Source organism: Patagioenas fasciata, chromosome 1, assembly GCF_037038585.1.
Source record: "Patagioenas fasciata isolate bPatFas1 chromosome 1, bPatFas1.hap1, whole genome shotgun sequence".
NCBI lineage: Eukaryota > Metazoa > Chordata > Aves > Columbiformes > Columbidae > Patagioenas > Patagioenas fasciata.
This window is the reverse complement of record NC_092520.1, coordinates 85,931,051-85,951,754: the sequence shown is the minus strand read 5'-3', so window position 1 is coordinate 85,951,754 and position 20,704 is coordinate 85,931,051. Positions and strand designations below refer to the sequence as shown.

Sequence of the window (20,704 nt, the reverse complement as noted above, 5' to 3'; positions counted from 1 at the left end):
AGTGATGGGGCCTGTTTTATTAAGAAAGCTGGATTAGACAATCACAAAAATCCAGTTTGTGAACTCAAGCTCCCTGAAGGTATTTGTGCTCCTCACAATTTCTCTACAGCCAAAACCATAGAGGGCTTAACAACTGTTATCTCCTTGGCTATCTGTAGATATACAAGCAGAGTTTGCCTCATTCCTATTCTGTGTATTTTTGCATATAGTGACACACAAAAGATTGTGAGCTAGGATGATTCACTTATGATTGTGTACCTATATAATGTCACAAAATGTTATTGCTGATGTGCACTTAGAATTTTACTTAAATGAAAATATCAGGTTCCCCCTGAAAGTGTGAACAAAAGTACAACATGATTTTTAGTGTCTAAAAAAGAATCAGGAGCAGCACAGAAATGTATACAGAGAAGTGAATGCTATAGAAAGGTGCTGTCCTCTTGGCTTTTTTTCTGGTGCTGAATTTATATTGCAGAACTCAAGGTTCACTGGAATGAGACGTTAAATTTATCCATTAAGTATTCAAAACATTTGTTGGTTAAGCATGAAAGCAGTTTATATATCCATATCGCCCACTCCTTACGTTAATGGGAAATAAAAGCTCTGTATTATTGTGCTATCAAATGTAGCCAGGCAGCTCAGAAGAAACAACATATACAGAGAGGGCATATATTTCAGCAATGTCTTGCTGTGAAGCTATCAACGATTAATAAGAGATTCCAGTGTAACAAAGCAAACAAGGAAAAGTTTTAGTTAGTAGCTATTCTAAGAGACTCACTAAATGCTATGATTTGATGATGTGTCACTGAATAGCTTCTGTAATGTGCTGGTCTCAGTACTAAATCAAGAGAGCAGTGTTTAATGGCTGAATCTAGTATGACATCCCAGAAAGCTGTTGAAATCACTGTTTCTATGGAAATTTGTACAAGGGAAATCCAAGGAGCTGAATGGATGTGCAAAAGTACGCATGAAGAGAAGTATTTTTATGCAGCATAGCGGGTTGTCAGGGATGTTGCTGAGATGGGTCATTCTGAGTGAGGTGCTGGTGTAAATCAATCCTGATGCTGGTAACTTATTAAAAAGCTGACTCTGCTTATCAACAGAGGAAATGACCACAAAAGACTGATATTGGAAGATGAACTGAGCCAGGGAGGAATGAAGTAGTTGAAAAGAGCCAGCAGCTGCTACAACATGAGTAAAAAGTGATTGATTTTGTTTGTTTCTCTATTGTTCAACTGAATTTGTTCATGATCCCATTGCTTAGAGAACTTCTCCAAACAGAGTTGCAGTACCACTAATATCAAACAGCGTTGTAGCATGCTATTCTTCCAATTCAGTCTGGGACTAAACTATCCAGGGTAGGTATGGGAAATGTGGTCATCCAGTATGAAGGTTGTCAAGTGCCTGAGGGAGATAAGGTTGAAGTCTACCAGTATGCTGTTTTCCAGGGGACAAAGAATCCCCGCTGGGCTGTGGCTTGAAGAGATCTGGCTAATTGCATAGGAATGTACCCACTGTTTGAAGGTGAAATGGGGCTAACTGCAGTGTGCGGCTGTCTCCAAGAACTGGCTAAAATGAAAGACAACATCCCAACATTAACTATTAAGCCAGCTCAGATGTTGTAATACTCAGATCAAAGGTCTACAGAGATCTGGAACATCTATTCAGGGCTCGGGCATCCATCATACATGCATATATACAAATGACAGCTCACATTAAGTGAAAAAGGACCGTACAGTGAGTTTGAGTGTATGAAAATTTCAAAGCAGCTATAAATCCAACATTACATGCAAAACAATGGTGCTTCCTTGTATTGAAAATCTTTCCTTCCTTTGTTGTGAGTCAAAAGTTTTGCTAAACTGATGTATGCCAAATTTATTTGCAAAAGCTGGAGTAGATTAAAAAAAACCCCTACGAGTAGCTAACAATAGTGACGCATAAGGGATTGTACTGCTCCCAAAGTTAAACATATGAGATAATATCAACATTGTCTCAGGAAACTCTGGATCAGACTCCTGGCCAATTAAGTTACAGAAAGGCAAGGCAGCAGGATTTCACTTGAAATTTTGAGGGTTATCAGGAAAAACGGTTAAGGAAGGGAGAGAAAAAATAGCTTTGTGTTCACCTTTTAGGAGTCTTAATTCAACCCAAACAAACCTTCATGGATTATACCCTATGGATACATAACAATGGTGAGGCAGGTCCCCAGCTGGCGCAAAGTATTATAGCTCCATCTGAGCTTTCTGGAACTACATGTATTTCTTGAGGCTGAAGTTGTGGCCTTAATGAGAGTTTCTACGTTGCCTGCAAGTATGCACAAAAGCAGTGGGATATCAGATCACTGTGTGCTGCAGGAGAGCGGCACTGTGTGCTGTTATGTATGTACACTATATAGTATAACAGGGTCATAGCTCTTAATAGTGGCTTTTAGCTAGTACTGCAAAACAGTTAAACTCATGATGTATCAGGTCAGAGGGACATCGGGGCACTGACTGCAGTGGGTGTGTATTTTTTTTTAAAGCAATGTTAGATAAAAATAAACTTCTATGTGAAAAGTGTTTTTAAATAACATTGAATACCTCTGAATAAAACACTTAAAAACAGATTGCCTGCCTAGGGATTGTCTCCTTGCTTAGTTCCACTTTAACTATATTAACAGAGCGACTACAACTGTTCAAAAACAACGCAAATGTTTCAACACATCTTTTATCATAGCAAACATGCTGTTTTGCTTTTTCACTCAGAAATTATTGATCGATTTTTATTCATGCTTTTGGAAAAAAGCTTATCTTGCCTGTAGAGAAGTTCAGTCTGAAAGGCAAAATTATGAGGAATCTACAGGCAACTGGAAAATACCTGCTAGAATGCAAATGGCTTGTGCCATTTTACCGTAAGGCATCTCTGTGCACCCTGCCTTTAGTAGCGGGACACACCTAGTGCAGCTCCCTTCTGGGGCCCAGCTTTGTGTTAGAAAATCAGAATTGTTTATGTTCTTTGGCAGATTCCAGATGAGAAGCCGAAGACTACTCCCATCTCCCATGTGGATCATCAACATTTGCAGAATGCAAACTTTGGTTACAAACACCAGCCAAGCCTCTGAAAGAAAAATGCCTGAAGATGAACAACGTGCAAAAGGTGCTGGATTCTGGGAATGGTGAATGCTGTGTCGTAAGGTGCTTCTCTTTGGTGCTGAGCCACCAAAGAAAGCATGCTGCTGTTTAGCCAGCACTAGGTCTATGAATAATTCACTGATTTATTTAGCTTTCTCAGAAAGTTTAGAAGTTTTAAGCACAGTAGATATGTACACATGTGGGTCCGCTGTGCTCAGGACCATTTAATTTCAGAGCAACATAATTTTTTTTAAAAAATGATCTGCTTTAGCTGTATTTCTAGTTGGCTCTCCCTTTCCTTCCAAAAAACTTACATCCCCCTCCAATATCTTGTTGGCATTAAAATTTAACACCCCACAACTCAGCTGTCCGTTGTTAACTGCCAGAACACCTCCTCTTCGTCTAAAATTATATCCCCTCTTTATCTAAAATTGCAGTAATTAGTCGCAGTGCCCATGCTGGAAATGGAAACCCCAGGGAAACTCAGAATTGGAACAGGCTACATGCATTTCCCAAGGTACACATTTGGTTAATTTGAGGAGGATAGATTATCAGACTGGACATTTTTACGTGCTTACTAAAGAAGCTGTAAGCCTGGACGGGGCCACGGCAGAGGCCACTGCACGGCCCGGGGGGAGCCGGGAGCTGCGTGCCGCTCTGAGCTCGGCGCCTGAAGTAGTTGCAAAGAAGCGTGCCGGGATGCCCGTGGGCCGAGGAGAGCTCCGGCGGCCCCCCGGCGGCAACCCCCCAGCGGCACCTGCCAGCCGAAACTCGCCTTTGCCGGAGGGAGGGAAGTAGTTTCGGGAAGCCGTGCCCCCTCCGCTTGCCTCCCGGTAGCGGCGCCCACCGTCCCAACCACGCCGCGTTGTCCCTGCCTGCCGCCGCGCCCGGACAGCCGCGGGGGCGGCCTTGCGAAGCGGTCCCCCCGGCCGCCGCCGGGGGAGGAGCGGAGCGGAGCCACACGGCGTTGTCGCTCGCCACCAGCCCGGCCGGCTCTGTGGAGAGGCGGCTGGCGGAGCGGCTGCGGGCGCGCCGGGCGGGGCCGCCCCCGGGCCTTTCCCACCGCCCCGCGACATGGTCGTACCCGCCCCGCGGCGCTCCCGCCCCGCGCCTGCCGCCTGCCGCCTGCCCGCCGCGCCGCTGGGGCCAGCGGGAAGATGGATGGGCACGTCTTGGGCTGGATCGTTGTCCTATGGCTCGCAGGTAGGGCCGCGGGTGGGGGCACAGGCATCCCGGCCACCCCGACGTGCATGTGCGGTGTCCCGCGGGCTCTACGTCTTTCTTTAGGAGGAAAATGGGAGGTGTGGAGAAATGCCCCGGTAGGCTGCGGGAGGGTAGCGGCGGAGGGAGCCAGCGTGGGCTGAGGGTCTTTACGAGGGCGTCCCGCGGTGCAGTTTGAGGAGACTTCGGACAGGACTGATCCTGTTGGGGACGGGGAAAAGCAGCCGGCGGCTTCTGCCTGGCCGGGGGCCTGTGGGTGCAGGTCCGCAGGGTGCAGGGGGCGTTTGAGCCACTGTTTATCGCGGGGTGTGGGGGGGAGGTGGAGAGGAGCGAGCTTGCGGCGGGAATGGTGGGAAGCAGCAAGAGCTCGGGGGGTGGCTAGAGTGTCCTTGGCCACGGTGTAGGGGCGATGGTGACAACCCCCGCACGGCCACGCTGGGCCGGGAACAATTGCAGGAACTTGTGCTTTCCCGGTGTCCTGGCCGCACTCACCGTCTAACAGGGGTGTGCAAGGAGGGAGCTGCCTTGCCTCTGCCCCGGCTTCCAGGGCGCCAGGATCCGGCCTTCCCGGTGATGGTGCAGCTGTGCTCAAGCCTTTGTGAGCACAGGACGGGACTACCGCCCCCAGTGCAGCTCTCCAAGCATATCTTGCCCGGGCGGCTCTCAAAGAGGTCGGGCAAACCCTCCCTGAGCGAGGAGGAGGGGAGCCGGAGAGGCAAGAAGAGAGGGCTCTGCGATGGGGAGATAGCAGGGGGAACAAGTTAGGAAGGGACAGCGTCTGAGAGCTGGACAGCAGGGAAAGTAGAGGGTAGGGATTACAGCGAAATGAGAGCGGCAGGGCAGCTGGGAATGAGGGAAAAAGAGGGAACCCTGTCAGGTCAGCAGCAGGATCTGTGTCCTCTGGGCCAGTGCAGCAGCCAGGCACAGACAGGAGGCTTTAGGAAACGCTGCAGCAGGCTGGCTTAGCCAGGCAGACTGGTTACAGGCTGAAAGAAGTAACAGACACACTTGCATTAAATGGCATATATTTCCCACCACCACCAATGTATCCCACAAAAAAGACCTCGGGCTCTTCCCTTTTCCTATTCAGGTTTAGGATTCACAAGCAGTAAATTCGGCTTTTAGTCATAACACCTCTCTCCCACTACCCACCCACCCCTTTCCTTGCTTTTTCACTCTGAGTCATCTTCAACACCGGTGCCTGCCTACTGTTCCCTTCCAGGGTTTCACGGCCTCATCTGGGGCTTTGGCAGCTTCCAACTCATCCTCCCCGCTGGCCTCCCTCCCTGCCATTTGGCTGCTTCCGAATGTATCCCACTTCACTGAGTTGGTCTGGAGTGCCAGCACACCCACAACTACCACTCCTACTAGCCATAGTATGCTGATAAATATCATCCAGAGACTGGTAAAGGAGTACAGGGTGTAGATAAACATGATATAACATTCCTCCCTCTTTTTAGGGAGCTTTGTTATCTGGACGTGTCTGGCTAAATCAGGACTTTCATCAAGCTAAAAAGCTCGGCTGTTGACACCTTTCTCCCTCCGTTAAAGGTAGTTCATGATAACTGGCAGCGACCGCCGTTTGGAGCATGCAAGGTGTATGCAGAGAGAGGTACCGCTGCAGTAGGAAGACCTTCCAGTCTCCTCTAGTCCTGGGTTTTTGAGACAGGACTGGCTGCTGCTGCTGCTGTCCGCTGCCGGCAGGCAAAGGCTTCCGGCAGGCAACAGGTTAGCCGTGTGCTGAGAGATGGAGGCAGCCGGTGTCGGCGTGCTCCCCTCCAGCCTCCTGGCCCCTGCTGCCCAGCGACAGAGCAGGCACTGCTGTCCTTTTTCATGGCTGAGAGAAACAAATAAGCAAAGGTGTGCGTGTCAGCGTGAACGTGTTTGCACAGAAAAGGGAGAGAGGCTAGAAAACGGGGATTCAAAATTTTCCTCTCCCCAGTGGCTGTACAAAGGAATGAGAGGTCTGCATCAAGGTAAGGAGCCCTAATCGAGCCAGAGTGGTACACTCCACTCTGGGAAAGAGAAGTGGGGGTTGGGAGGTGGAGGGGCCAGGGTAAGAGACAGAGTGTAAAATGGGGAGGAAGCAGGGAGACAAAAGGGAGCAAAAAGGAGGGAGAGGCTCTCGCCCCCTTCTCTCCCCTCCTCCCTCCTCGAGATGGGCTGAGAAATTTCTAATCAGCACTCGCAGTTCCTTTCCTCCCAGCAATAATTCCCCTCTGTCCTTTGTTTGTCTTTAATTTTTGGCACTTGCATTTATCTTCTGTTTGGTTTTGTGCACTGTACTTATAGCAATTTAAAAATTCCTGGGTGAGATACAGTGGATTTGGTTTGTCTTTTCTTCCTTCTAACCTGCTCTTCCATGTGCCTAAAGCTGCTAGTTTAATTACAACTGCAGAAGGATGAAGAGCAGGTCATCCTTTATTCCTTCCTGTGAAGTGGCACGTGTTAGGATGTGCGTGGGTCTGTATTCTTCTCATTCCGGAAAAAGAAGGTACAATTTGTCAAGTATCCTTAAGCACCTGTGTAAAGCTGTTTCTTCTAAACTACCAAGTGCAGCTTTACTCTAGACTGAATCCTTCCCTTGTATTTACCATTATTTTTATTAATGCTGTCATTCCTAGTGCATTTAAAACTAGAGAGGTGTTGCACTGGAGGCAGAGCTCCAATTTTACCTATCAAACAAGTAGAGCAAATTTTTTTCTGCCTCATGACTCAGGCTAATCTTGGAAAGATTACAGTTAGAAGACTGTCCACATTAGAACGTGGTCTGTCTATCCCTGTTAAGTAATTTTTCTCCAATAATTTAGCACTTGATACCTGTTTACTCTCCCTATGCAGAAGAGCCACTGCAATGCAATGATACAGTACAAAGACGGGTAGATTTACTACCTCTGCTTTCCCAGCCACAGTTAAGGAGAGCAGGCAGAGGGGGCATGCACGAGCACAGTTGTGCTTTGCCGTTTCCTGGCCAACTGAGCAGACTTCTTGGGAAGGCAGGGAAATGGATGAACTGTTTTATCTCCCTTGACTTAAGTATTCATCTGACTTCCCTTGACTGGCTGAACACAGCATAAGCTGTGTGTAACTCAGAAGAAATCTCACATTTTTCTTTTTATTCCTGTGAGATCACCTTGGCTGGGACTGATACTAGTGGAAATCTCAATGCCATCCCAAGGACAGGTGTTATGGCTTGGTGTTACACAGCTTGAAGAGGCTCTTCCCATTCCTTTTCCTTTGTTCTCAGGCTTCTGATGGTGACCAGTTGCTGAGTGGTAGTTCTGGGATTGATGTCTGGGATGCTGAACCAAGACTGTAAACCAGGAGACATCTGACAATTGTAACAGCTTTCAGACAGTAATAAGACAGGGTAGATTTGATCTGGTGGCCAAAGCTGAGGTAATTCACCTGAAAACATCCAGGGTGGCTATTGTGAATGTGTGAAAGGGGCAGGAGGTTATAAGAGAGTGTAATGAGTGCCAGGAAGCTGGTGATGATTGATACCTAGAAAAGCCCGTGAAATGTCCTGAGCTCTTGTGAAAGCTCTTATGCAGTCCTTGCCATTTCAGGGCTGTGTACTTCCCTAAAGAAATCAGGAGCATGGGGCATCTGGGGGACAGCATCACAGGGGATAGGGACGAGCAAGGAATAGTCCAGTGTCTGCTGGCGGTCAATTTACAGTCTGGGCTGTGTCCTATATGGAGTGTTTTCATATTGAGGTTCTGTTCTGTGAGTGTTGGGAGTGCAAGGCCATGCTTTTTTCCAGCTGCTTTGATTTTGCCCCTTTGCAGGTTAAACAGTGAACTGAAATTTTCAGTTTTGCTACAGCACTGTAAAAAGCAGTAGTATGCTTTCACCTCAGCTTCAGCTGACCTATTTAGACATTGGTTTCTTGCTGGCTAAAGAAGTGGACAATTAGTGGCCACAGGGCTAAGAACACAAGTCTGATAGGAACCAGACAAAGACATCCAATTCATTTCCCGTAAGCCACTCAACACAATGTGATGGTGATGGCTTTTGATGATTAATTGCATGAATTTGCTTTAGTCCAGCATGAGTACACAATCTGTATAACACAATCTCAGTGATTCCCCTGTCTCTCTGCTCACCTGTTTACACATCTCTGATTTTTCAGTCTCCAAGCCCAGATTTGCACTTACTGATTCAGGCTTGATCCACATTTGAAAGTGTGGATAGTGTGCCTGTATTCAGCAGTGGGGGAAAGAACACTTAAGTGATACATAGTAGCCAAGGCACAGAAAGGAAAGATGAAGCATCCTTTTGTCCAACAGTTTATTTTGTTTAGGGAAGTGATATAAATTATCCTAGGAGCAGTATCTCTTACTAATGCAAGTATGCTTTTCTGCCAGAGCCCTTAGGTATGGTCTAGGAGTAGTTTTCCCTGAGGTCCAGGGCCCAGGGATTTGGTTCTCCTGTGTGAAAAACTGCCACTCCTATCAATAAAGGTGCATAAGATCGAGGGATGTAGTTTTTGTAGTTTCATAGCTTCAGCTGTCCTGCCTCAGGCAAGTGGTAGTGTGAGCCAAATAATTGCAATGAAAGAGATGTGATGCATGCACAGATAGGGAGACCCGTGGTGACCTGAAGAATAACATGTGCTGCCTTCTCTTGGATTCAAATCGTATGTGCTAGAAGGATGCCATCTGAGACCTATTACATGGAACTACAGTATTTGACTTTGCCATTATTCGCAGGGATTAGTGCCTCAGGTCAACTTCATTCTAATTAGATGATCTTTAAGGTCCCTTCCAACCCAAACCATTCTATGATTCTATTGAAAAAGACTAACTTAAGGCTGTGTAGGGAAGCTAAGTCTTCCTGGGATTCATCTAGCCTCAGGGAGGCAAAGGCTTCTCTGGAGGGCAAGAGAAAAGCAAGAGCCTAAACTATCAACTCTCAGTTGCCTTCTCTCTTTTACTCATGAAAGGCGCTTATGAAGATCAGGCTCACAAGGCTCAAATGCGCCCTTACAAATATCCCCCTCTATAATCACTTCCTGGAATTTTCTTTAATCACCACTAAAATGTATTATCAATAGCTTGTGTGTAATGTTGATTGCATAGTTTGAATGCATAATCTGAGGACAGTTCAGGAAGAGAATCACAGAAGGGATACAAACACACATTGCCAATGAGAAACAGACAAAACCCATACAATTATATTTCTGAAGTGTGATTATTTTTAAGCTCTTTCCCTGGGAGTGTATATATACACATGCACAGACACACAAACCACTGGATTCCGTTTATTTTCTGAGAGTAAGAATATCTGTATTTTTAGGATGCACTTGATTAATATTTCCAGAGCTTTTTTTCTTGGGATTTAGGAGAACAAGAAAGAAGGAAAGCAAAATTGTCATGTAGTCATGAGACTCCCACAAGCTAGATTTTTCTTGTGAAAGTTCAAACATTGTGAAATTCACAATGAACAGGTTGCTTCTCTGGAGTGCAGGAATTATATTTCCATGATGATTTTGAAATAAGGGCTAATCTTGCTCTGTCTGCATTAGTCAAAACATAGCAGAGCACAATTCAGTTTCTTTTTAGTCCTGCTTGTATTAAACTAGACCAAGAGCTACCATGATGCTGTCACTAAGCTTGTCATCTTTTTTTACATCTTTCACTCTTTTTTTTGCTCTACTGTATAACCAGCCCGGAGTTCTGTCCTGTGATACATCTGAGGCTTTTCTTATCTTGGCTCGTTTCTTGAAGATTTTTGAGGTCAGCAGTTTCTTCTTGAAGTTGAGGAAGTCCTAAGCAGACCTTTATAATTCACGTGCATGGACATAAATGACATGTGAAACCACCATTTTGTCTTCAGGCAGTTGAACATCCTGCTGGCCTTTTTGATGGACACTGCTACAGCAGTGACATATTACGTGAATCAATTCCAGTCTCTTTTTTTGGCAGAGGAAATAACAGGTGTATAATTTCCCAGTTCAGCCATATATAATTATATATAATCTGACTTAAATAGATGTAGAGTTTCCACTGCTCCAGTCTTTCAATCTGAGGCACTGGGTTGCTCTTAAATGCTATTTCTGGAAAGGATCCGAAAATAATAGTTTAAAAGTTAATAAAGAGCTTGGGATAGGATATAGAAGATGCCAGATAATTTACTGCACATGTCCCAAATGCTCTTGGGTAGAAAAAGTGTTTTCCCAAAAGCTGCTTTTCTTTTCTTGATATAGACATTCACATGGGTATGGGGTGGGGAAAGTTAGTCAGATGAGAATTTGCTAAAGCTCAGCTAATCATTTATTAAAGCAGTCCCTGGCTTGCCAAACTCATTAATCTCATTAACAGGGAAGGAGGGCTATGGAGCATGGTTAGCTGAAAGCACTGTGTTTACTAAGCAGTGCACTTCGTTCACAAGGGAAAGATTTAAATATTCACTGTGTCACTGTTTTATCCCTGAAGCTGAAGTAATGTGATGAGTCACTTGACCAGTCTGTGTCACATGCTGGCTTTGGCCACACACTGCATGGGGTCAGACACAGAGTTGCCAGATACAGGTCTGACCTGGACTCATTCATTTTTCAAGGTGTTAGTAATTTCTCTTGCATTCAGATGCAACCTGGGAAGCACAGGTCTCTGGAGAGGAGAGAATAAGACAATGTCATCACTTGGTTCACCTTAAGAAGCAAGTAGTGACATTCTCTTAGTGCCACATGGACCCACTCTTCCCTGGGAACAGGCAGCCTAGCAGAACCGTCCCAGCTACCACTTCCTGAGTTATTTCTCTGCCTATGCCTCGGGAAAGTGGAGGAGCTGCTACATGCCCCTGCCTCTCCCATAGGAGCATCTTGTTGGGACCTCAGCTGTGTTTCGTGGTATTCTTGAGAACACCCACACTTCAGTGTTTGAATTTGGGTCCAACCACTTCTGGCAAAACTGATGCCATCTCCTGTGCAACTTCCACATGGCACAAGTACAAATTGCATAATATCCCATTCTTGTGCAAATGCCATAGCCCCCTTGTGTGCTGCAAGCCTTCACGTAGTAGTACCCGGAGTCAAATCCCCCCTAGATCAGTAAATATTTGTTAATATCAGTGACCATCTTGCTTCTCTGAAATATGCTTTCCCCTAGGGTCTGTCCATACAGTGTTTTTATCCTCTGACAGGTGTTTAAAGACTTCATTGTGGTTTATAGTTTGGACACTGATAACTTGTTGAAATGAATATTCAGTGTTGGTCCAACATCTCCACTTCCCTTTGGTTCTGACTTCTGATCATGGTATCTTTTCTTGCTTCTGTCTTTCAGGTCTGAAACAACTTGACCTTGTTCCTTTGTGCCTGCTGCTGTCATATTGTTGATGCATTTATTGCTCTCTGTTTTAAGCTCCAGTGCTTTAGTCTATGCCTTTTTTTTTCCCCATCCTAAAGATATCTCCTGTCATTTCACTTTCTTTTGCCAGCTTCCATCTACTTTTCATCTCTGGTTTCTGGAGTGGGTGGTTTATTTTTGCTGCCTCCATTTCCTCTTGTCTCTACATAATGTCTTAATCTCCTGCAACCTGGCTCCAGCCTTTTGAAATTATTTTGACCTAGACTGAGACACCACCTTCAGCTTCTTCCAGCTGAATATAAGCTTCCTGCTTCTATGAAGTCATCCTGCTTATCCTTCTGCTTCCTATACTTACCTTGATACCTTGTCCTTACTCTGTTTCCTTTCTTGGCATTTGCCCTTCTCTTGTACTACTTCCCAACATCAGGAAACCTTTCTTTGTCTTCAGTCTTTCATTCCTCCTTAAGCTTCCCCTAGGTCCATCAGTTGATCTAATGTGGTATAAATATCCTCTTCTGCTTTATGCTCTTGGGTCTTGTTCTCTTTTTCACTGTGCACTGCTCTGGGCCTTGGGGTGTGTGGTAACCGGGTATAGGGAGCTGCCATCATCAATATTGCCCGTACTGAAACTGGTTCCCTTTTCTCATACAAACCACTGCAGTCAGTCCCTCCTACTCCTCAGCTGCAGAGGGTGTCCCTGGTTGGGAACATCCTCTCTCTTAGATGCTCCCATCTTGCTCCTGAGCTGTTTCTGTGCCTCCACAGACCAGCACATCCCTGCTTGGGAAAGTGTCACCATGTGTTTCTCATGTTGTGTAAGGCCTCCCAATCATTGCTGCCCGCAGCACAAGGAGGGAAGCAATGAAGGGCATGTGTGGGAGGTTTCGGCTGTTCCCCTGTGGGTAGATGGAGTACCTCGCTCTCCTGAGGCCTCTCTGCCGGCATTGCTCACTGACTCTTGGCTTCTCCCTAAGCTACACAAGGATGTGATAGCAGTCCCATGCATCTTCTCTGAGCCTTTAATACATCAGCTCCAGGCTGCTGCTCTCCCGTCAGCTGCTAGATAGACATTATGTGTGGAGATCCATCTTCTCTCTGGGACTGTGAAAAACTTGAGTGTTTGGGCCATTTTTCTCCCCACCTCCCACATGAAGCAATTTCTGTCAGTGCTACATGCCAGCCCTGGCAGGAGCTATGCGATTTGGATCCACTCCTTCATGCATCTCTAGAGTTTGGCAGAGCAAGCAGCACTAACTGGGCACCAGTGTACAATGGGCTGGGCCAGGCACTGTGTGCTGCCTGACTTTAAAGAGGAGGTGCGATGCCACCAAAATTGGCAGGAGAGTGACTTATTCTGTACTGGGATTATGATGAACTCAGGATCTGGCCCCTTGGCTGACCCACTGTAGAAGTGTAGTATGACCATCCCTAAGCTATCTCTTCCTTATCTGTGAACCTGCCACAGAAGCTGAGAATCATCATGCCACTGTGTTAGGGTCTCAGCAGTGCATAAGGATTTGAACCTTCAGCCCCATCGTGCCGTGTTCTTCCTTGTGTCTGTAGGTTATGAAAAAAACAGACTTACTTCCACTGCCAACATCTGTGCTTATATACATTGAGGCATATTGCACCCTAGCACCTGAAGCAGATGGACATTTAAATTTTATGTATGTGGGGAGAATGATGCTATGATAAAATGCAGTAGCTCCCTCTTCAAGCAATACTGAGGCGTATGACACTGATGTTTTTGTCTTTTAGCTGACGTGGAAGGGTTGCAGGTTACCGTGCCTGAGAAGAAGAAGGTGGCAATGTTGTTTCAGCCTGCTCTGCTTCGCTGCCATTTCTCTACTTCTTCCACCCAACCAGCCGTGGTACAGTGGAGGTTTAAATCTTACTGCCAGGACCGGATGGGAGAAGCTTTGGGTATGGCGACTTCTGGTGTACAAACAATGAGCAAGAGGAACCTGGACTGGGATCCCTACTTGGACTGTGTGGACAGCAGGAGGACAGTCCGTGTTGTGGCCTCCAAACAAGGATCTGCCGTTACTATAGGGGACTTCTATAAGGAAAGAGATATCAGCATTGTCCACGGTAACTCTACTGCCCTTGTGATGCTTCATGGGGGTTGGAATGGACCCTTAGCAATTTGGGATACTGGAGGCTGGCAGTAATTGATCAGTTAACTCCCACAGAAAAGGGTGCTGGAAGCAGTTGTGTCAGACATTTAGGTTTCGACCAGCCAACCCTAGGCTCCAATGTCAGTTCCTTTGGTGTTTCCCTTCATCCCACTCCATGTAGGCCTCCAACCCTAATGCAGTATTCTTTACTCTCTGGTGAAGTGGAAGGTTTTTATTCCTGGCTTCTGCATATTGCTCTGTATATAGATTTTTTTTTACCAAAGTGGTGCCAGCAAGAGAGGAATGAATTCAGTCTCTGCAGTCTAGATTTTTCTTCCTTGCAAACTCCACTGATTTTTTTTCCCCAGTTCCAAAATACTGAAATTATCCTACATCTCATGTTTGCTCAATTCTGGACTTTACCAGCTTACCCCATCATGAACCTAAACTCTCACAGCCTTGAGCAGTGTGAAGGGAGAAGATTTCAATGGGGTGAAGTCAAGTTGGGTGGAGGTGGGGGATAGCAGGGTTCTTAAATATTTGATCTGGAAGGCTGTGTGAGAAACCTTGTCCCTCAAAATACAAGGCTTCTGCTTGACTCAGGAGACCATCTAACCAGAAGTGGAGGCTCCTTGATGTGGAGAACAAGGGATCAGCCTCAGCAAGGGGGAGTGTTTTCCTTTATCTCCAGTGGATGGCTGTGGAGACACTGTCTAAGCCCTTCTTGCACAACATGCAATCTCAGCTGTTGGGATTCCAGGCCCTAGGTGATAGGATGGACAGAGATCGACATTAGTTACCCCTTCTGCTCTCGGCACTTGCAGAGTGAGCTGCCTCTGTGGCATTACGTGTCTTCCTACTTAGAGCCACAGAGTCCTGAGCCTGTTATTTTTACTGAATACTGTGATATTCTGGATAAGGTTAAATCCTCTTCTTAGTAAGGAAATGAAATGGATTTGGGACATGGAGACAGACCCAGTGCTTTCATCATTTCACTCTATAGGTGTTGGAGGGAAAGCCTGACTTTTCTTTTTTGCCTTTCAGATGCAGACCTTCAGATTGGGAAGTTGATGTGGGGAGACAGTGGGCTCTATTACTGCCTTATTATCACACCGGATGATGTGGAAGGCAAGAATGAAGAAGCGGTGGAGCTACTTGTGCTTGGTAAGACCTCTTGCCAGGTTGCTTTTTCAGCAGATAGCTGATATGTTTTTCCTTCTGCTCTCTCTCTCTGTCCACCCATCTGTGCACCATATTACTATGGGTGTAAGATCTATGTAAAACAGTTCCTGCAGTACCTGCACCATTTCCTTGCACCTTGTGCAGTCATTCACACCTAGGCGAAGTGGGTGGCAAATGCTACCAAACAAAAATAGTAATGTTTACACCCACACAGCTCACACGTTACACAGGCGTAAATGACTACAGAAAGTGCAGGACTGTGGAAAGTCAGAACCCTTGGTTTTGAGGCATAAAACAAAAAACTTGCAGCAAAGTGAACACTTGAGACAGAGTCTTTTAAAAATAAACACCCAGAAGACATCGAGTCATATGCTTTTTGCAGTCTTAACATTCTCTTCGTCCCACTCTTCTGACCTGTGAGGATGTCAGGCAGCACTGTGTTTTTCTGCTTGAGTATGTCAATTTGTGAGATTTTCTGTTTGCCTAATTATACTTGTCCAGTTAGAGGTGCAGTTTCACGAGCACCCTAATGAGATCTAAGCTGTTACTGCCACGGAAAGGACCTATCCTCTGTGTGGTATGCATACTTGGTGCTGTGTTTCTTTTAAGCTCCCTTGAGCAGTGTGCTGACCAGAATCAGTTTCTTTCCTGTTCATAGGGTTAGCTTTCAGCGATGGCTTCCACAGCCCAGCTCAACTGTGAAGGTCAATAAAGCACCCATCCCAGCTAGAGGGAATGGGATGGGCCTTTCAGGTGCATTTGTTGACACTGCCTTGAGCCAGCTGTAATACTTCACCCTGCACTGCCCCAGGAGAGTAAGATGAGTTTTCTTCAACTTACATTAAGACCTGCTGACACCAATGTTTGGTCAGCGTACTTGCATAGTTCTTGGGTCTGTAGATTCTGTACATTCTGTGGAGGAAATGTTTAAAAGCTTGGGTCTATAGTGTGTAGGTTATATGTAGAGGCATATGGTAGAACATGTTTGCTAAGTGCCCTTACTGTCATGGCTAAGGTCAGAGTTTATTTGGAACTGTGGTTGTCATCACAAAGTAAACCAGATTGAATTGCTTGGGTGAGTGACTATAACAGTGCCATCACCTGCCCTCACTCCTTCAGGTGCCAGTCAAGCAATGGACAATTAGAGACAATGTCATGCCCCTGTCTAAATCCAGTGTGACTGTTCATATGCTAGTTAATAACAGGCCCAAGACTGACCTGTGTTGGTTCAGGTGAGGTTATCTCTGCCAAGTGGCAGTTGTAGCTGTTACGTAGCCTCTCCAGAGGAGCTGACTGTGACTGCGTCATGAAGGGCTGCTGAATTTTGTCCCTTCTTCGCCTTCCTGTCCAGGATTCGATGTCTTCTGTTACCTGTGTCTACAACTGTGCTCAGATACCAGTGATGAAACAGTGCCATGGTAACAGGAAGAATCTGTTTTTCAGTGTGTACAAAAGACTGTGGCAGGGGAAAACAAAGAAATCCTCACCTCTGAGGCTGGTTTGATGATGTCCCCAGCCCCGGTTCTTTGTGGAGGAAACAGCATAGGTTGCATTACCTTGACCACATCTGCTCTTCTGTTCATTACAGCCTGTGCGTCTGCCCTTGCACTTTGTGCAGTACTCTAAGTTTGGCAGCAGCATGAAAGCATACTTGTCGTGGGCATACTTCGTTCTGCCTCATGCTGTTTGGTGCAACTTGTGTGTATTTCTTTTCCTGGGTAGTGTGTATGGAGGCAACATTCCAGCTTTAGGAGCAATTCCAGGTTACCTACCCATTTTCTTTCCTTCCCTCCCTCCTTCCCTCCCTCCTTCCCTCCCTCCTTCCCTCCCTCCTTCCCTCCCTCCTTCCCTCCTTCCTTCCCTCCTTCCTTCCCTCCTTCCTTCCCTCCTTCCTTCCCTCCTTCCCTCCCTCCTTCCCTCCCTCCTTCCCTCCCTCCTTCCCTCCCTCCTTCCCTCCTTCTTTCGATGGTATTCCTTTACCTCTACCTGTTGATGGCTAAAGGAGGAAGCAACCAGTGGTAAAAATACCATTTCTTAATATTTTGGCATTTGGGACATTTTTTATTCCATCCCACTGCTCTGCTAAGTGTGAGTGACTTGCGGGGAAACAGTAAGTACAGGTGTAGATCGGCGTGATTCTGCAGTCCTAGGGGACATGCAGTAAAAGAGTTTTGTTTGGCGCTCTTTGAGTGGAACCGAGATTGCCTGTTAGAGTGATTGAAGCAGTGGAGGGATAGTGTCTGCAAGAGACGCTACAATTCCCGCAGCACGTTGCTGTTTGCTCTTGGATGACAGTGGTCTTTCAACTATAATTTACAGTGCTTATTTTGGGGCTGCTGCATGATTTAAGCATCAGTTAGAATTTTGAATAGAGCAGAGGTTCTGCCCGCTCATGTTATCAGTGGGGGAAGACAGTAAAATCAGAACGGAAAAGGAAATAGGAAAAAATCCCTTCAACTGGTTTTATGTGAATACCAAGATGAAAGATATGTTTTGGCTAGAGAAAGATACTGCTGGACAGGTAGTCGTATATAATGTAGAAACGTTGAAAGATTTGAGAGGCAAAAATGGTGGATACTGAATAGCATTAATAAATTAATGGAAATTTGCTTAGCTAGAAGTGAAGTATCCTGCTTTTGTGCAGTGAATTGCACCATTAAAAGTTGGTCAAAAGCTGCTTTATCAGAACTGGGAACAAAATCCAAAACCTGAGCAAATTACAGTATTCCGTTTTTTTTAGGGAAGCGGTCACAGAGACTTCCAGTGAAGTCTAAGTAGCCAGTCAGCCTGGGTCATGATGGGATTGCATGTTTAGTTCTGTCACCTGGATGTGTTGGATGTGTCACATTGACACACAGAGAGTCTGGTTAGCACCAGAGAATCCTATGTGCTGTCTTCATTTCACACCTATTTCAGAAAAAAACATGTAAGGATTTATTTATATCCATTTGTGCTGAACAAAGCTGATAGGATTTATAAAGTGTACCTGATGTTAAGCATGTGCTTATGCGCTTTGCTGAAAGGACCATTCAGTAGGTTTTGCTTAGTCAGGGACTTTAACCCTCTCTATTGGAATCAGTGGAGGCAAGGGAAGAGCAATAGTAACCTGTGTGCCTCAGAAACACTGGAGGAGATTGGCTGGTAGTGAACCTCCTGTAGAGTAAGGAAAGAATTTAAATTAAAAAGTACTATTTTTGGTAGCATTAGAAATCTCCAAAGGGGGTCTAGCATGCTGGAAACTGTATGAATTCTGCTTCTGCTGTGGCAGGACTAGACTGGCAGAGTTGAGCAATTCCACAACAGGAGTCAAGTGGTGCTCTCTGTACTTATGTGTTTTACTAGAACTGTAGAACCCTTTGCTGATTACAGCTGAGCAAGTGAATCCATTTGCAACTCCAAACATGTTTATTTTTTAAAACTAATGTGATTGAATCAGAAAGGCTGAATCCTAAATTTAAGAAAGTCTACATTTCTATCTTTGTAGCTAGCAGCTGAGTGCCGTGCTTCTTGAAACACAGACAGTGCTATTAATCAAATTGTTATTGGTAGCACCTTTGCAGTGCTTTTTATATGAGAATGTCAGCGGGTTTCAGTGAAGTCATTCATTGCAGCCTTTGTTGAAGGGAACCACAGGTGCACCAGTGCAGTGGATGCAGGATACCTGGAGTAACCTTCGAATCAAAAGCACAGGGCGGACACCCTGTCTTGGCTTCAGGTGACCCAGTTCACACCAAGAAGCAGTGCAGCTTAATTGCCTGGGGTTGGTAGAACCCAGTAAGGCTTTCCAAGAGCTGGAATTTACTAATCAGGTGCAGGGGCCTGTGAAAGCAGCTATACTGCTCCCTTCCAAAGCTGGTACAGTTATAGAGCAGTGGCTGTAGGTATAGGCAGGCACAGCTGGCTGTCCTGAAATGCGTAGGTCCACGCAAGCTCGGCAATGTTTGCATTACAAGATTTTTACATAGCTTAGACATGCTTTACGAAACAGTGGCTTCATTCCCAAGGATGTGTCAAGTTCCTGGAAGAGGCAGGACAGTGATCCGCTAATCGCAGTTGTTGGTTCGATACTTTGGTTATTTATCCATGTGCTCTGCTTGACAGCTATTGCCTATTTTTTTTTTCCGTCCAATTCGGCAGCTAATATGACAGAAATGATGTATTAGTGAAATATTATTTTATAATTAGTCTTTTAGAAGATTCAGCTTCTAGTGTTGTTACGCTTTGAATAACAACTATTAACATTTAAGCCTTTTGTAAATTTCTGAAGTTAACCAGTGCTTAATGTTGGTAAACTGACATGTTTGGTAGTTTGTATTACTAGCCAATATTGATATAGGCTAAAACCAAAATTTATCCAGTCTAACACCCATAGGTAGGAAAGAATGTAAATACATATACACACAGCATATTGCACAGTAATTAATGTACTAATAGAGACATGCGTTGGCTTTCAGAGAGGATAAATCTCTACTGGGACGTGTGTGTATCGTGTGCAGTGCTAATAAGACAATTCTTACTCAGCAAAGTGATTCAATAGCTGGTATAAATATAGCCAGGTTTGAAGCCTCTTGTGTGCCAGGAGAGACTGTATTCTAAAAGTTCATGTGGTTTTGGAGACAGAAAAGTTCTTGGCAAAATTTTCCCTTACTAGGTGATGGTATTAGGATTCTGCTCAGTTTCACTGAAAAGCTGCCAGTAGCATTGAAGCCAGTGCTTGATCACAGTGGTTGGTAGAGATGTCAGTGCCATTGGCCATGTGTTGCGGATGAGCAGGCCAGATCTCAGCCGGGGAGGTGTCTGTGAACAACTTTGCAGTGAGAGGGCTCTCCGACCTTCAGCTGTGCCTTTATGACCAAAGGCAGGTAGTGCCGGCAGGTGAAGGAAGTGATCGGCATGGTAGCCTTCCACTGAAAAGTCCAGGCAAGGCATTGATGCCAGGAAGGCTGCTGGTGTCCTCCCACCCCCGAAGTGCTCATCCTGTCCTCATTAGGTGCTGCTTTCCTGTCCCAGGCCACTGTGCTGCCACCTTTGTAATCTGGGTCCAGGCCCCCTCACCCTAGCCCAACCTACTCCTGGTCACTTATTTCATGCCATTCAGAAGTGCTACTTGTTGACAAGGTTTTTCTTACTCCTCTTTCCCTCCTTATTTGCCATCGACAGCCACATGCTGCTCACAAAGGAGACTGGCGTGATTAAAAGACCTCCGTTACTAAGGTAGCCATGGCAACAGCCTCCTTGGCGGTCTTTGTTGCCTGCTAAAACTTTGATTTCCAAGAAAGGCTGCTGCTGTTTCTCCCTCCAATTGAAGAGAAGGAGGGGAAGAAAGAATAAAGTTTACTCTGAGCAGAGGGAGAATGGAGGAACTCATTGCAGAGCCATGGTCTCCCAATAAACCTCGCAGCAGCTTTCTTGGAAGAGTATCTGATTTACAAGGGCCACACTTCCTCTCCTGTCCTTTCCAGCCTCCTGTGCCAGGGACCTCTTGCCATGGCATGGCTTGGCAAATTTTTCTGCCGCTGAGGAAGAAACATTTCCTTCTGTAGTTGCTGCCTCCTGTGGCTGTGGTTTTACTGCTGCAGGTAGGCCTGCAGAGGCAGCCCCAACAGGGAAACCGATTCAACAGTTATTCCCGTATTTACTCAATATTTATCACATTTATGCAATTGTCAGTATTTACCATGTTCCCATATTTACCCGATTGGCGTGTTCCTGACTGCATCTGTGCCTACTTTATTCATGTCATCATTTCTTTTCAGCTGCACCA

General features: G+C 45.7%; 1 protein-coding gene across 3 annotated transcripts in view; it reads left to right on the top strand.

Moving 5' to 3' along the window:
* Positions 1-3,819: 3,819 nt before the first annotated feature.
* ILDR2 (immunoglobulin like domain containing receptor 2) overlaps positions 3,820-20,704 on the top strand; it is a 42,381-nt gene continuing 25,496 nt past the window's right edge. Inside the window, exons 1-3 of one of the 3 annotated variants that reach the window (XM_065862696.2) lie at positions 3,820-4,313; positions 13,400-13,732; positions 14,803-14,922. In XM_065862696.2, the coding sequence (XP_065718768.1) occupies positions 4,268-4,313; positions 13,400-13,732; positions 14,803-14,922 (499 nt within the window). In that variant the 5' untranslated portion in view covers positions 3,820-4,267. Of the gene's footprint in view, positions 4,314-6,140; positions 6,308-13,399; positions 13,733-14,802; positions 14,923-20,704 lie in introns of those variants that run through there. The other 2 variants (XM_065862695.2, XM_071810047.1) reach the window with 2 other exon arrangements.